This window comes from Lucilia sericata, unplaced genomic scaffold (assembly GCF_015586225.1).
Source record: "Lucilia sericata isolate MDLA Ls3-8-SP2 unplaced genomic scaffold, ASM1558622v1 Contig000278F_arrow, whole genome shotgun sequence".
Lineage (NCBI taxonomy): Eukaryota > Metazoa > Arthropoda > Insecta > Diptera > Calliphoridae > Lucilia > Lucilia sericata.
Genome location: NW_023994303.1, coordinates 204,947 through 221,479, shown reverse-complemented (window position 1 = coordinate 221,479; position 16,533 = coordinate 204,947). Strand labels below are relative to the sequence as shown.

At 27.6% G+C, this 16,533-nt stretch overlaps 1 protein-coding gene across 1 annotated transcript; it reads right to left on the bottom strand.

The window, feature by feature from the left end:
- Positions 1–3,461: 3,461 nt before the first annotated feature.
- LOC119603175 lies at positions 3,462–11,984 on the bottom strand. The gene is made up of 4 exons (XM_037955130.1): positions 11,860–11,984; positions 11,307–11,728; positions 4,619–4,711; positions 3,462–4,517 (listed from the first exon to the last, which is right to left on the bottom strand). The coding sequence occupies exons 2-4, from the start codon at positions 11,466–11,468 to the stop codon at positions 4,143–4,145; spliced, it is 630 nt and encodes a 209-aa protein (XP_037811058.1). The 5' UTR covers positions 11,469–11,728; positions 11,860–11,984; the 3' UTR covers positions 3,462–4,142.
- Between the last annotated feature and the right edge of the window lie 4,549 nt (positions 11,985–16,533).

The window sequence follows — 16,533 nt, the reverse complement described above, 5'->3', positions numbered from 1 at the left end:
CTAGACTATAGACTAGACTATAGACTAGACTATAGACTAGACTATAGACTAGACTATAGACTAGACTATAGACTAGACTATAGACTAGACTATAGACTAGACTATAGACTAGACTATAGACTAGACTATAGACTAGACTATAGACTAGACTATAGACTAGACTATAGACTAGACTATAGACTAGACTATAGACTAGACTATAGACTAGACTATAGACTAGACTATAGACTAGACTATAGACTAGACTATAGACTAGACTATAGACTAGACTATAGACTAGACTATAGACTAGACTATAGACTAGACTATAGACTAGACTATAGACTAGACTATAGACTAGACTATAGACTAGACTATAGACTAGACTATAGACTAGACTATAGACTAGACTATAGACTAGACTATAGACTAGACTATAGACTAGACTATAGACTAGACTATAGACTAGACTATAGACTAGACTATAGACTAGACTATAGACTAGACTATAGACTAGACTATAGACTAGACTATAGACTAGACTATAGACTAGACTATAGACTAGACTATAGACTAGACTATAGACTAGACTAGACTATAGACTAGACTATAGACTAGACTATAGACTAGACTATAGACTAGACTATAGACTAGACTATAGACTAGACTATAGACTAGACTATAGACTAGACTATAGACTAGACTATAGACTAGACTATAGACTAGACTATAGACTAGACTATAGACTAGACTATAGACTAGACTATAGACTAGACTATAGACTAGACTATAGACTAGACTATAGACTAGACTATAGACTAGACTATAGACTAGACTATAGACTAGACTATAGACTAGACTATAGACTAGACTATAGACTAGACTATAGACTGACCCCCCTAGGACTATAGACTAGACTATAGACTAGACTATAGACTAGACTATAGACCAGACTATAGACTAGACTATAGACTAGACTATAGACTAGACTATAGACCAGACTATAGACTAGACTGTAGACTAGACTATAGACTAGACTATAGACTAGACTATAGACTAGACTATAGACTAGACTATAGACTAGACTATAGACTAGACTCTAGACTAGACTATAGACTAGACTATAGACTAGACTATAGACTAAACTATAGACTAGACTATAGCCTAAAACTATAGACTTAAACTATAGACTAGACTATAGACTAGACTATAGACTAGACTATAGGCTAGACTATAGACTAGACTATAGACTAGACTATAGACTACACTATAGACTAGACTACCTATAGTTAGTCTATAGACTATAGACTACACTATAGACTAGAGTAACTTCTAATATAAGTAATATTTAGGAAATAAACATTAAATATACAATCTTATTAACTTGTAACTACATATGTATATTTAAAAAAAAATCTTAAAAACTAATTTAACAAAAAATAACAATTTTCAAAAAATCTTAAGTCTTCTCTTAGACCTCATTAGATGCTATAGGATTCATAGTAGTTTCAGCTAGTTCGTCCATCTCAGTGGTTGTTTCTGGACTCAAGGTAGTAACCATGGAAGAAGTCTCATCTTCACTCGAAGTTTGTGGCATCATAGTAGTTGTAGTTGTCGAGGTAGTGGTGGTAGAGTTAAGCAAAGCAAGTTCAGCTGTATCCTTTATAATCAATGCATCACCAAAAATTGGTTTGAGGAAATAAGCAAAGTAGGAAAAACGTCTACTGGAATTCTAAAGAAAAATAAAATTTGTTATAATTTTGAAAGCTTTTTTCAAATTTGAATAACTTACTTGTATAAATTTACCCAAAATTTTCGATGCATTTGAAGCCGTACTAAAAGTATTGGTGAAAAGTCTGTCGGGTAATTCCAGCGATACACTGGTACGATCAAATATGGTTGTATCTGCAGGATACATTTTTAGTGTAGTATTGGCAGGCTTGAAACTTTTCACTGCAATCTTTAAAGGAAATTTTGGGTATAAGGATTTATTTTAAAATTTTAGATATTTTTAAGGATTACCAATTTTTCTTATTTATTTATAATTGATGGTGATTTTTTGATGATTTTTTTTAGTTTAAAGCACAAGTCACAAGACATTACTTTTTTTGCTTTATGAACTAAATGGAAATATTTTACACAAAATTATTTAAAACTGGTTTTACAAAAGCACAAAAAAGCATGATCATAATGATGATTTTTCTTTAAAAAAAGCACATATATTAAGCTCATGCAAATGATTTATTTATTTTAACTGATTTTTACAATCGCTTTTGAAAATTGTTGTTTTATTGAAGTATATACTATGTATTTAGTATGATACATTTGATATTAAAAAATAACTTAAATTTTTTCGAGAATATTCCAAGAGTTAATTTTTAATTGTATTTAAAAGTGTAGCATACTTTGAAGTACTCAAAAATCGTTAATAATCACAAATCACAATTTACATTCAACATATTTTCATTTGTAAACTAAATTGCAACATTTAACACAGAATAATTTAAGACTTAAAGCGTTAAAAGAATGATCATAATGATAATGTTTGGAAATAAGGCGACAAATATTAAGTTCATGCAAATGATAGTTTTTTTTACAATTTTAAAAGAGGATGAAGAGACGCAATGTATACAGAAAGTATTCCAAACATTTGTCCGGAATCAATAATCTCAATAGGCAGACAAACATAGTCCACATCAGACATGGAAAATTCTGTACTATTGTACCTTTTCAGTACTTTTTGACTTCGAAAAAGACTGCAGTACTTCCATGACATATTAAGTACGTCCTTTTTTAACGTTTTCTCATAATAGGATTGTCAATAGACTAGTCAAGATAAGTCAACAGTATATTCCACAGACAAGTCAAGTCACAGACAATAGACAATGAACTTGTCAAATAACTAGTAAATAAACTAGTCAATAGACTAATCAACTGACTAATCAATAGTCCATAGACAAGTCAACAGTATAGTTCATAGACAAGTCAATAGAGTAAGCAATATACTAGACAATATTCTAGTCAATAGACTAATCAAGAAAACAGTCAATAGTCTAGTCCATAGACTAGTAAATAGTATAGTCAATAGACTAGTAAATAGTCTAGTCAATAGACTAGTAAATAGTCTAGTCAATAGACTAGTAAATAGTCTAGTCAATAGACTAGTAAATAGTCTAGTCAATAGACTAGTAAATAGTCTAGTCAATAGACTAGTAAATAGTCTAGTCAATAGACTAGTAAATAGTCTAGTCAATAGACTATAGACTAATCAACAGACTAAGCAAAAGGTCATAGACATGGCAACAGTTTAGTTCACAGACAAGTCAATGAACTATTCAGTAGTCTAGTCAACAGACTAGTCCATAGCCTAGTAATAGGCTAGTTCAAAGACTACTGAAAAGACTTTGAAATGTTATTCAGTAGTTTTAATCCTAAAAAGATCCTAATTGAATACAAATAAATATTAAAAAACTTTAAATTATTTTTTTTATATAAAACAATTTCTTTCCAAAAATTGTCATCTTTATATTTTTGTTATATTTATCAATTTACAAAACGAAAAAATAAATGTAGAAAGAACAAAAAAATATTAAATTATAAGTGTTACAATATAAAAAAGATAATAGGACAAAGATTTTCGTGTTGAGATTTTTTAAAATAATGCAAATATTTACAATTGTATGCGAACGAGTATAAAAATTATTTATAATAGAAATAGAAACATGTACAATAAAGTACGAAAATATATGAAAATAATTTCAAAGAAAATTAACAATTTAACTAAAAAAACAGTTCCATTTAAAACAAAAACTAAAATACTTAGCATACTTTAAGGCAGGCAATAAAAACAATATTTAAAGCATAACTTTAAGTAGCAAAGATATTCAAGCTAAATCGAATTGTTTTATAAATAGCAAGAAGGAAATATATATTTCAAATATAGAAGTTATGAATAATGCCAATATTTAAACAATATCTTTTATAAACAGTAGGTATAAAATATTAATGAATTTTCTTTTGTGTATATGAAAAATTTCTAAACTATAACTATGAAAATCAACAAAAAATTTACAATGAATTTTGTAGTATTTCAATAGGTAGCTAACACCTGTTTACACCTGTGTTTAATTAATTTCTTAATAACTTTTTTTTGTTAATAATGCTTAATAGCCAGCCTCATCAGAATCGGGAGCAGGTGTTGTACTGCCACCAGCACCAGCCGAGGAACCTTGTAGAATGGGTCCAGAGAAGCCCAAGAATTTCGACACTACATTGCCCAAACCAGCATTGGGATTATTACTATTGCCACCCGAAGAACTGCCACTGAAGGCGGTGATGGTAGTCAAAACACCAGTGGTCAAGTCGTTGGCAATATTACCAATAGAACGGATTTTGGGTGAAACAATGGCAGTGATTAAAGATTGGAAATCATTGATTGGTACTGGTTTTGGAATGTCCCATTGCTTGTTTTTCTCTACATTAGCACGATCCAATTGCTCGATCACTCTAGTTTTAGTATCTAAGAAATTGTCGATTTTCTAAAAGATACAAAAAGAAATAGTTAAGAGAGAAAAACATACAAATTAATTTGGTAAATTCGTATAGAATTTGAAAAGTTTAAAAAAGCAACTATACTCACGCCAAAGACGAAACCCAAGACAGCGTTTTTAGCCTCAAAGGTGGCATCGGGAAGTTTTCTTTTGTTACGTTCTAACTCATCACTAGGTACGGCCTAGAAAATATTCAATTTATTTGTTAAGGGGATAAAGAAATGGTATAATTTTATTAATACATACTGATAAACAAAATTTCTATTGTTTTATCATTTAAATGATTTTCTAGAGAATTACAGATATTCTTTTTAAATTAACATAACAAAAGTTGAAGAAAACTTTAGAATAAATAATTATTTTTTTTTTCCAGTACCAATAGAATACTATTTATCAAAATAAGAAAGCTAATCATTTTTAAGAAAGCTTTCGATTTCTGGGACCTTCCGGAATAAAGTTTTTATACTGAAACCTCGATTACTTATAAATGTATATATTTCAAAATAGTCTTCAAATTTCTATAAACAATTTTTGTTGACCGATAAGTTTTTATAGGAAACTTGCTATGATCGATAAATTTTTATAGAAAATTTTCGATGGTCGAAAATTTTTCAAATTTTTATAGAAATTTTTATCTTAAATATGCTTATAGAAACGATGATCAATTAAAAATTATAAAAATTTTTTGATGATCGCTAAATTTCTAAAGAAAATTTTCAATGATCGTTACATTTTTATAGAAAATTTTCGTGATCGTTATATTTTTATAGAATATTTTCGAAGATCGTTATATTTTTATGGGAAATGTGCAATGATCGATAAAATTTAATAGAAAATTTTTGATGATCGATAATTTTTTATAGAAAATATTCAATAATCGATAAATTTTAATAGAAAATGTTTAATGATCGATAAATTTTCATAAAATACGTTTTTATAAACGATGATCGATAGAAAATTATAGAAAATTATCGATGATCGTTAAATATTTCTGGAAAATTTTCGATGATCATTATATTTTTGTTGACAAATTTTAATGATCGATAAATTTTTATAGAAAATATTCAATGATCGATAAATTTGTATAGAAAATATTCAATGATCGATAAATTTTAATAGAAAATGTTTGATGATCGCTCATTTTTATAAAAAATGTTTAATGATCGATGAATTTTTATAGAAAAATTTCAACATTTTCAACAAAATGTTTAAATATCAGCTACTTGTACTCTAATAAAGTCACGCTTGTTATACATTTAATTAACATTTTAATGTGAAAAAAAAACTAAACTAAAGCAAACGCAATGATTTATACTGATTTTCATACATATTAAATATTAAATTGTATTTATCAATGGCTGTTAAACTTGACCTAATATCGCTGCAAGAATGTAATCTTAGTAAAACCAGTATTAAAAAAAACAAAACTAAATCATATTAAAAATATATTTTAGATTAGATTAAAATACAAACAAATCAAGGCTTTTTTTGTTAAATGTTTTTCAACAATCAATATAGAACAGCAATTAAAGCAATTTACTTAAATATAAATATTTCATAAATTAATTAATTAAAAAGGTAAAAACTCATTCACAACAAAGCATGAATAATTCCCTCAGCAAAAAAGACGTTGACATCATTCACTTTTACATCAACGACCTTGAGATAAAAACTCACTCACACTCTCTCATATGTATTAAACAACCTAATAAATATGAGAAATGAATTTTATTATAACAACAACAATTTCTTAGTAAACAAACTCCAAAAACTAGTGAAAGACAAAGTAAATAAAAACTACTACATCATGGGCCAAAAATTTTGGAAAAAAACACCATAACAACAACGATGAGAAATGTGATAACAAAACACAATAAATTATAAAATAAAAAACACGAGTAGTGAGCGATACATAACCGCACTTTGACGAAGACAAAAACCGACCTACGACAACATAATGTTCAAGATTTAAATGTCATATATTGAGTATGATCAGTGATGAAAACAGGTGATTTCATTTATTAATAGATTATAATTTATAACTTTGTTGTACTTTTGGGGAATATTTTCAGTTTTAAACTTTACAGAAAAATTTAGATGATCGATAAATTTTTATAGAAAATTTTCGGTGATCGTTAAATTTTTAAAGAAAATTTTCGTAGATCGTATAGAAAATTTTCGATGATCGTTAAATTTTAATATAATATTTTCCATGATCGTTAAATTTTTATAGAAAAATTGATGACGATCGTTAAATTTTTATAGAAAATTTTTGATGATCGTTAAATTTGTATGGACAATTTTTGATTATCGTTTAATTTTTATAGAAAACGATGATCCATAAACTTTTATAGAAAATTTTCGATGTTCCAAACAATTTATAGAAATTTTTCGATGATCGTTAAATTTTTATAGAAAATTTTCGAAGATCGTTAAATTTTGATAGAAAATTTTCGATGATCGCTAAATTTTTAGAGAAAATTTTTGTAGACAAATTTCGATGATCGTTAAATTTTATAGAGAATTTTGATGATCATAAAATTTTTAAAGAAAAATTTCGATATTCGTTAAATTTTTATGGAAAAATTTCGGTTTTCGTTAAATTTTTATAGAAAATTTTCGGTGATCGTTAAATTTTTATAGAAAATTTTCGGTGATCGTTAAATTTTTATAGAAAATTTTCGATGATCCATAAATTTTGATTAACATTTTTCGATATTTTTATAGAATTTTTTCGATGATTGTTAAATTTTTATAAAAAATTTTTGATGATTGATTAAATTTTTATAGAAAATTGTTAATAATCGTTAAAAATTTATAGAAAATTTTTGATGGTCGTTAAATTAGAAAATCAATGATTGTTAAATTTCTTTCGATGATCAAATTTTTATAGAAAAATTTCTAATATATATAGTTCTTATACAATAATTTTAGAGAGATTTGCTTTTTTTAACTAAATACATATGTATGTATCTATGACAATCTTATTAGGTCTCACGATCCATGTCTTTGTAGGTTGAGGTCTTATGCATTTTATTTACAAAATGTTATTTTAATGAGAGTATATTACAATGATGATTTAATTTAATGGTTATTTACAGTGTTAAATGATGTATAAACAATGAACATTAGAATTATTTACAAACTATATAAACAAACAGAAATAATCAATTCCTAAAACAAAATAAAACTTTTCAAAACAATCGATTTCGGGTTAAAAAATATTTAATGAAAAATATTTAAATGCATATCAATTATAATGAAATGACATTTACAAACTGACAGTTTGAAGTCAGCATGTCAAACAACTTGTTAGTGGTAATGACTATGAGGTGATCGTTCATACATTAATAATTATTTGAAAATACATATTTCGAATATTTACAAAACCAAATTAAACTATGATTTACTGAATTAAAGTTTTAAACGAAATTGATAACTCTTTGTCAAAATAATTAAATCATTGGATTAGCCATATTATAGTCTAACATATCAATTCTCTACCCTTTATCAAATCTCCTGCAGTGTGTCTAAAACTAAAACTCATCTTAAAATTGAAAATTTGCTTCTTTCTTCAGTTTAGCAATTAATATGTTAACAAGTTTAAATAAATTATTAACACAAACTTATAAATAAATATTTTATGCTCAATGTACTAAAAATACAAATAGTGTGGGGAGAAAGATAAGTTATGCAATTTATAAAAGATTTTTATAACACCATTGTTGTTTTTATAAACAAAAAAACTATTCATTGCTAATAATATTTGAATGAAAGCAAGTAATAATATTAGACAGTTATTTTTACTAACGATGAGTAATTTGATGTGTGAATTTTAAGCTATATTTTTTTTAATTTTTACAACTATAATTTAAAATTCATGTCACATTTTCACAAAATGTTTAATGGTCGTTCTTTATAATAGTCTAGTCGTTATAATATAAAAATCTATTGTTTAATTAGTATTCTGGTTTTTATATTTATATATGTATATTTTTTTAGTACCAAATAACATTGATATTGAAGGCGAATCAATAAATTTTTGAAGTATTTTTGTTTTTTTAATTTAACTTGTTCTCTTGAAGTTTTTGTTTTTAATTTATTTTTATTTTTTAAAGACTAGATTTCTAATATTAGTTTGAAGCTAAAGAAAACGTGTTTGATTTCGTAATATTAATTTTTTTAAAAGAATTTTTGAAAAAGATTTATTAAGCTGTAGTTAGTAAAGTTGGCTAGAATTTATTGCTTTTGTTAAACGTTGGGGTCGGTGGTAATTTTTTTTCATGTGTATTTAAAATTTAATATAAATAAAAAAATGTTCAATAATGAATTTTACAGAAAATTTTAAATGATCGATAAATTTTTGAAAAAAAAACTCATGATTAAACAATTTTTATATAAAATACGCCATGATCGACAAAATTTTATGGAAAGTTATCAATCGATAAATTTGTATAAAAAATTTGATCGGTAAATTTTTATAGAAATTTTCGATGACCGTTAAATTTTTAGATAAAATTTTTGATAATCGGTTAACTTTTATAGAAAATTTTCGATGATCGATAAATTTTCATAGAAAATTTCAATGATGGATAAATTTTTATAAAAAATTTCAATGATCGATAAATTTTTATAGAATTCGATGATCGTTACATTTCTATAGAAAATTTTCGATGATCGCTGAAGTTTTATAAAAATTTGTGACGATCGTTAAATTTTTATAGAAAATTTTCGGTGATCATTAAATTTTTATAGAAAATTTTCGATAATCGTTAAATTTTTATAGAAAATTTTCGATAAGCGTACATTTTTATAAAAAAAATTCTCGATGATCGGTAAATTTTTATAAAAATTTGTGATGATCGTTAAATTTTTATAAAAAATTTCGATGATCGCTAAAGTCTTACAGAAAATTGTCGATGGTTGTTAAATTTTTAGAAAAATTTTTTTGATGATCGGTAAATTTTTATAAAAATTTCCGATAATCATTAAATTTTTATAGAAAATTTTCGATGATCATTAAATTTTTATAGAAAATTTTCGATGATCATTAAATTTATATAAAAATTTTCGATGATCGGTTAATATTTATAGAAAATTTTCGATGATCGGTAAATTTTTATAAAAAATTTTAGACGATTAAATTTTTATAGAAAATTTTCGATGATCATTAAATTTATATAAAAATTTTCGATGATCGGTTAATATTTATAGAAAATTTTCGATGATTGGTAAATTTTTATAGAATATTTTCGATGATCAGTAAATTTTTATAGAAAATTTTCAATGATCGGTAAATTTTTTAGAGAAAATTTTCGATGATCGGTAAATTTTTATAAAATATTTTCCATGATCAGTACATTTTTATAGAAAATTTTCGATGATCGGTAATTTTTTTAGAAAATATTCGATGAACGGTAGGTTTGTGTTCTAGTCTGGTAGACCGGAGGTGGTGGGATCGATTCCCACCTCAGGCACTGGTTAAAGAGCGCACAACATTCCCGATAGAGGCCTAGGTGTATTTCTTCGGATTAGATGTCCTTTCAAACTAACTAACTAACTAACTCAATGATCGGTAAATTTTTATAAAAAATGATCTATGATCGGTAAATTTTCAAAAAATATATTCGATGATCGTTAAATTTTTATAAAAAATTTTCGATAATCAGTAAATTTTTAAAGAAAATTTTCAATGATAGTTGCATTTTAATAGAAAAATGTCGATGATCGTTAAGTTTTTATAAAAAAGTTTCGATGAACGTTAACTTTTTATAAACAAATTTCAATGAACTTTTTTTATTGAATTGCCGATAATCGACAAACTTTTGTAGCGAATTTTTTTTAATTGACAAATTTTTTTAAATGTGCACGACGTTCTATAAATATGTATAGTATATTTTGGACGATCAATATATTGCGATAGAAATTATTTAACGACTGATGCATTTTTATAAATCGACAATCAAGAATTTAAAGAAAAAATGTTTGATAATCAATATTTTTACAGAAAATTTAAGTGATCAATAATATAAAAAATCTATCATTTTTTGTAGAAGAAATTCAACAATTTTATAATCCCTATTTGATATTTAAAATGACCCAAATACAATATCGGTAGTAATTATGCCGGTAGGTGAAATTTTAATAACAAATTTACCTCCCTAACTAGTCTTTTACTGCTTGTAAAGGCAAACATAATAAAGGTTATGTTTGTTTTTTTAAGATTTTATCCGCCTCTTTTCTAATTTAATTCTCTTTTTCCAACAAAAATTTGTATAAAATTGTACATCTTACACAATTTTGTAATTTAAAACCCATATACTAAGTAAATAACACACACTTTTAATAAAATAGTTTTAAACTTTTTTAAATAATAAATTAGTCACATTTAAGCTGTTAAATTTAAAAGAGCACTACTTAAATAAATTTTTCCCATAAATTGACAAACATAAAAACCCAAAAAAATTTACAATAGTGTTAATTAAATTTTTTACAATTAAATGAACAAAGTGAAGGCAAAAAAATTAATCCATTAATCGAAATTGCGGGCTACAAAACATTCACTTTTTTATGATTTTATTTTTAACCAGCATTTTTTTGCACAAAACAAACAATAGCGAAAAAATGAAATTTTGCAAAAAGCAAAAAAAAAATGGGGAAAACACACAAAAAGTCACTGGCAAAGTTGCCAAACATGAAGTTAAGACAACAAGAAATAGAAACAATGAATAATTTAAAAATAAATAACGAAAATTTAAGAAAATTTTTTGTACATACCTCAGCATTAAGGGGATTCAAATCACTTTCATTGTCATCGAATTGTAGTGTTACTAGAGAGTCATCATCGGCGGCGCGTATATAGCGTCCTGGCATGGCCATGCACATGTGACATAAGCCCAATGCTACAACTAAACTTAAACTGCACTTGAGTGATTGCATTTTGATGGCTGTTACTGTTTCTTTTTTGTTATTGTTATAGATATTTTCTTTTTGTTGCGTTTTGCTGGCGTACTTATTGTTGCTTGGAACAAATAAGTTTTGTAAATAATAGTTAGATAGGCTCTTTGGTTGGCTCTTAAATTGTCGGTTTGTAAAAAATTTATTTTACACACGAACACAAATAATAAAAAAATATATATTTTGCAATTGCCTATAAATTTCACTTGAGGTAAAACTTTTTCTTCTTACTTAAGGAAAAACTGCAAAGAAATAAAAAAAAATTATTGTTTTAAAAATTTTGTTAACAAAATTGATAAAAATTTTAAAGATATTTAAAAAAAATCCAAAAACTTAAAGTTTAACAATTTTCTACGTTGATAATGTAATTTACCAAATTTACAAACACGACACGCTAAAATTTGGCAGGAGCAACTTAGATGAGCGGTGGTAGCAAAAATTTACGTTATTACTACGTTCAGTAACTTTAAGCAAATGACTGCAGACATAAGTTTTGTCTGTGATTTAGCAGTGGCCAAAAATTGCGCTTACAACAACCCACTGCCAGGCGCACTACCACTACAATTACAAAGCAATAACAACAATACACACACCTCTACCATTACAATAAATGGCAACAACAACAAACAACATGACAGGCCTGATCATAAACGAAGCTCACCCCTTTGGGGGAGAGGAGACTTATCACAGCTAAGAGTTTGTTAAACTTCCAGAAGCTCCCCTTATTTGATAGCTATCAATGACAATAACAACAACCACACATTAAAAACAACAACAAAATTATATTGGTCATATGCGCTTGCGTTTTTACACCATCCACACAAAGAGTGCTAAAGTAGATTTTTGCTCATTGGTGCAAAAGAAATACAGCTTTTTAGACCAACACGAACTCAGTTCTTGAGTAAAAAGAGCTAAACAATAACAAAGCAACGAAGCATACAAAAAGCTCTCACTCTAAATTATTGTCATTGAAAGATCGATTGTTAGTTAAGCTGCAAAAGTGTTAGTATTAACACCACTCTCTTACCCAACACCAATACATTCACAACCGTTAAAAAAGAAACACTCATTTTAAGCTTAGAGTTTTATTTTTTTCTTAACCACCAAAAATAAAACACTCAATAATTTAACAAAACCATTAAGTTTTAAAACACAAACAAAAGCTTTATACTAAAAAAATTGCAATGTGAATGTGCAAATATTTATAAAACTCTTTGTAAAATTCAAAAAGACCTGATTTTTTTGTGTTAACACCAAAAACACAATGAAAAGTCATAAAATATAAATTTACATAAATTTCAGACCTTTATGACCCCTTAGTCATAAAGTTCAGTTTTTTTACCATTTTAATTTAATTAAAAATATACAAAATAATTTTGAACCCAAATATCTATAAATTTTCTTTTGAAAATTTTTAATTATTCATGATTTTTCTTTTTTTTTTTTTTTTGTCCAATTTTCAGCTAAACTAATTAAATTTAATTAAATAATTGTGTTCTCATTCAGATTTTTCAAATCGACTTTGTATTTTGTAATTTCATTTTAAACCAGTTTTGTAAAAAAAAACAAACCTTCCATTAATAATGTATTGCACTTTAGTCATAAGAAATGTTAATTAATTAGTTATTTTTTCTATATAAATGTTTTAGCATATATTTGCAGTTCAGTTTTTGGAACATTTAAAGATCAAGGATTAATTAATATTTAAATTAATTAATATGCATATGTTACAAATAATAAAATTACGCAAAAATGTAAAAGTGCAAAAAAAAAACAAAAGACTTAAGAAACAAACTTTATTTTTGCTTGATTCAGTTTAAATGACGTCAGTTTACCAAATGAATGAATACGTTAGTTAAATAACGATTTTCCAAAAGCGAATTAGGATGAAAAATTTTGTACTATTGTACCATTTTAGACGGTGAAAGCTTCGACCTATATCGTCGATAGCGTAAATGACTTATTGAAGATCAAAAAATTCCTATCCAAAACTCATGCCCAACCGGAATATATGATCGATGCCTCTCATTTTCCACTTGGTATATCGGGTACCATAGATGAACAAGAGCTTAATGGTAATATTATTATTATGTCTACTATGCAGTCAATGTCGTAATACTTCTAAGGAGAAAGAATCCAAATTAATTTCTTGTGTAGACGAGCTGAAAAGGGTCTAAATATGCCTTGAACTGGGCTCAACCGAGAGGCCTCTATTTCAACCTGGCAAAGACGGAAATCTGTTTTTTTCACAAGAAAGACAAAAATTTTCTAAGTAATGAACCCAATTTTCTGGACAATGAATGAACCCAATTTTACAGACAGAGTTAAGTACCACATAGAGAATATGATCAACAAGACTCATCGGTGCTGGACGATATGTAAGAGAACCATAGACATAAAATGGGCCAACTAAGACACATTGGCTTTACTAAAGTGTAATTACACCAATTCTCACTTATGCTTTAAAAAGTTTAATATCATACTACTACAGGGAGTTTAGCGTACATGCTGCTTGGAATGTCAACCAAGGCTCTACTAGATATTCCACCCATTTAAACACATATAAAATATGAAGCGGCACATACAACCGAACGGCTCATAACTTTAGGCGAACTGGCAGTTATACGACACGTCACCAATGTACACTGGAACATTAGAGCAAATACGCGTAGGAATCCGTTGCTATACAGATGACTCTAAATTGAGGGACTAAGAGGATCTAGTGTTCTTTATTAAAGAAATATACCCCCGCTTATATATTCCTAACACTTGCTTCCAGGTAGAAGTATTTTTGCCGACAGCAATTAGTGCGATATCAGGTGATAAAGTTAAATCTAAGACCATATTGGAATGTAAGAAAGCTACTCGGGGTGGCCTGGAGGGAAGGGATCTCGAGGTAAAAACATTTGACGCAACGAGGGCTGAACTAAAATACTGATGAGAGAATCCCATAAGGCCTCTTGGAATAATAATAAAGTGGGTAGAACCATAAAGATCCTATGGGGTGACCTTAACGATAGCAGGACGAGAAGTCTCCTAAAGTATGAGGTTAGTATGATGGAACGTCAGAAGGCTATTAGCGCGATATCAGGTGATAAAGTTAAATCTAAGACCATATTGAATTGTAAGAAAGCTACTCGGGGTGGCCTGGAGGGAAGTAATCTCGAGGTAGTTAACCTGATGAACACAAAACAATTTGACGTAACGAGGGCAGGATTAAAATACTGAGAGAATCCCATAAGGCGTCTTGGAATAACGATACTGTGGGTAGAACCATAAAGATCCTATGGGATGACCCTAACGAGATCAGGACGAGAAGCCTCCTCAAGTGTGAGGTTAGTATGATGGTACGTCAGAAGGCAATTAATGCGATATCAGGTGATAAAGTTAAATCTAAGACCATATAGGATTGTAAGAAATCTACTCAGGGTGGCCTGAAGGGAAGGGATCTCAAAGTAGTTAACCTGGCGAACACAAAACCATTTGACGCAACGAAGGCGTCAAATGGTCAAAAAAACTGAGTGAATCCCATAAGTTCTCTTGGAGTAATGATACAGAGGGTAGAACCATAAAGATCTTATGGGGTAGAACCATAAAGATCTTATAATGGTACGTATTCTGAGTGCATACACAGTACTACGGACACAGTTATACAAAATTGGAAGTGCGGATTCAGAAAAATTTAGAGTATGTAGAGAGGACAGTGGAACACTGGAGCACTTTCTTTGACATTGTCAATATCTCGGGGGTAATATTATTCCAGATATTTTAAAGGTAAAAGAGCACACAACAGGTCCGCACAATTCCCTAGGTGTACTTCTTCGGACTTAACGTAGATACATTCTCCTATCAACCTAACTATTTCCGCTCGGACTCTATCGTGCTTAAAACAGACAGGCGGACATGACTGGATCGTCTTAGACCCAGAATATATATGTATGCTTTAGTGGGTTACCAAAAGAATGGCCAAATCAATATAACCCCATTTTATTTTGATGTTGTGTAAAAGAATACTGCTGTCATATTAAGTACTTCTTCTAACTCAATAGGAATGGACTGTTTAATGGACTAGTTAATAGAAGAGTCTATAGACTGGACAATAATAGTCTTAATAGTCAAAAAATCTATTGACCAGTTAATGGAATAGTCTATTGTATATACTTTATATACATACGTATTCGTACTTAAACTTAGCGTCAAATAGGGCTATGAATCCTGCAACTGCGGTCAAGTTTAGCATAAACTTTCACCGCAACTATCTTAACCCACGGTACACAAATACCAGTCAGAAATATGCCTTATTATTAATATGTATTACCTTAAGTTAAAACAAACTAGATTAATTCGGGGTCGAAAGATTAAAAACAGTAATAGTTAGGAATTTTCAATTCTAACATTAAACATAATTTATATTAATTCATTGCCTAACTTTAGGAATTCCATAGTTTTATTTCAATATCAAGTCTTTTGCATTTTTTATAGTTTATTTTATTTATACCGACGTTTATTTACAGTTAAGTTTTTTTAACAAAAATAAAATAATATTACTTTATATTCTGTAAAACACTCAATTTAACATAAAATTCTATCATATCACCATTATATTTAAATTTAAAATGAAACATAACAATTTGCATAATAGTTTAATTAATATTTCAAATTCATATCAAAATAACATTAAAAGGCCTTAGGAATATTTTTATGTAAAAAAAAATCTAAAAAAACATTTGCCTGCAAGAGTATTAAATCAATGAAGGGGAAAAACAAAAGACTTAAGCAACAAACTTTTTTTGATACCTCAAAATCATTGATGAAAATTTGAGATTATTATGTTAAACTTAATATCTTAAGCAATAATGTAGTAAATAATTTCTTAATTTTTTCTTGCCAACCAAAAAAGTAATATGTATATTAAGTAACATGTGCGAAATAATGAAAATTTTAATCTTTCATTAAACTGTTACTTTCCAATTATTGCATTATTTCTTTTAATATTAAAAAAAGATTACAAATATTAAAAATAACTATATTTTTTATGCATTTATGG

Coding starts and splice junctions, on each gene's coding strand:
- LOC119603175 (XM_037955130.1), bottom strand. CDS start 11,468: ATGCAATCACTCAAGTGCAGTTTAAGTTTAGTTGTAGCATTGGGCTTA. Junction 4,712..11,306: donor TGAATCCCCTTAATGCTGAG/GTATGTACAAAA, acceptor AATATTTTCTAG/GCCGTACCTAGTGATGAGTT. Junction 4,518..4,618: donor TCTTGGGTTTCGTCTTTGGC/GTGAGTATAGTT, acceptor TGTATCTTTTAG/AAAATCGACAATTTCTTAGA.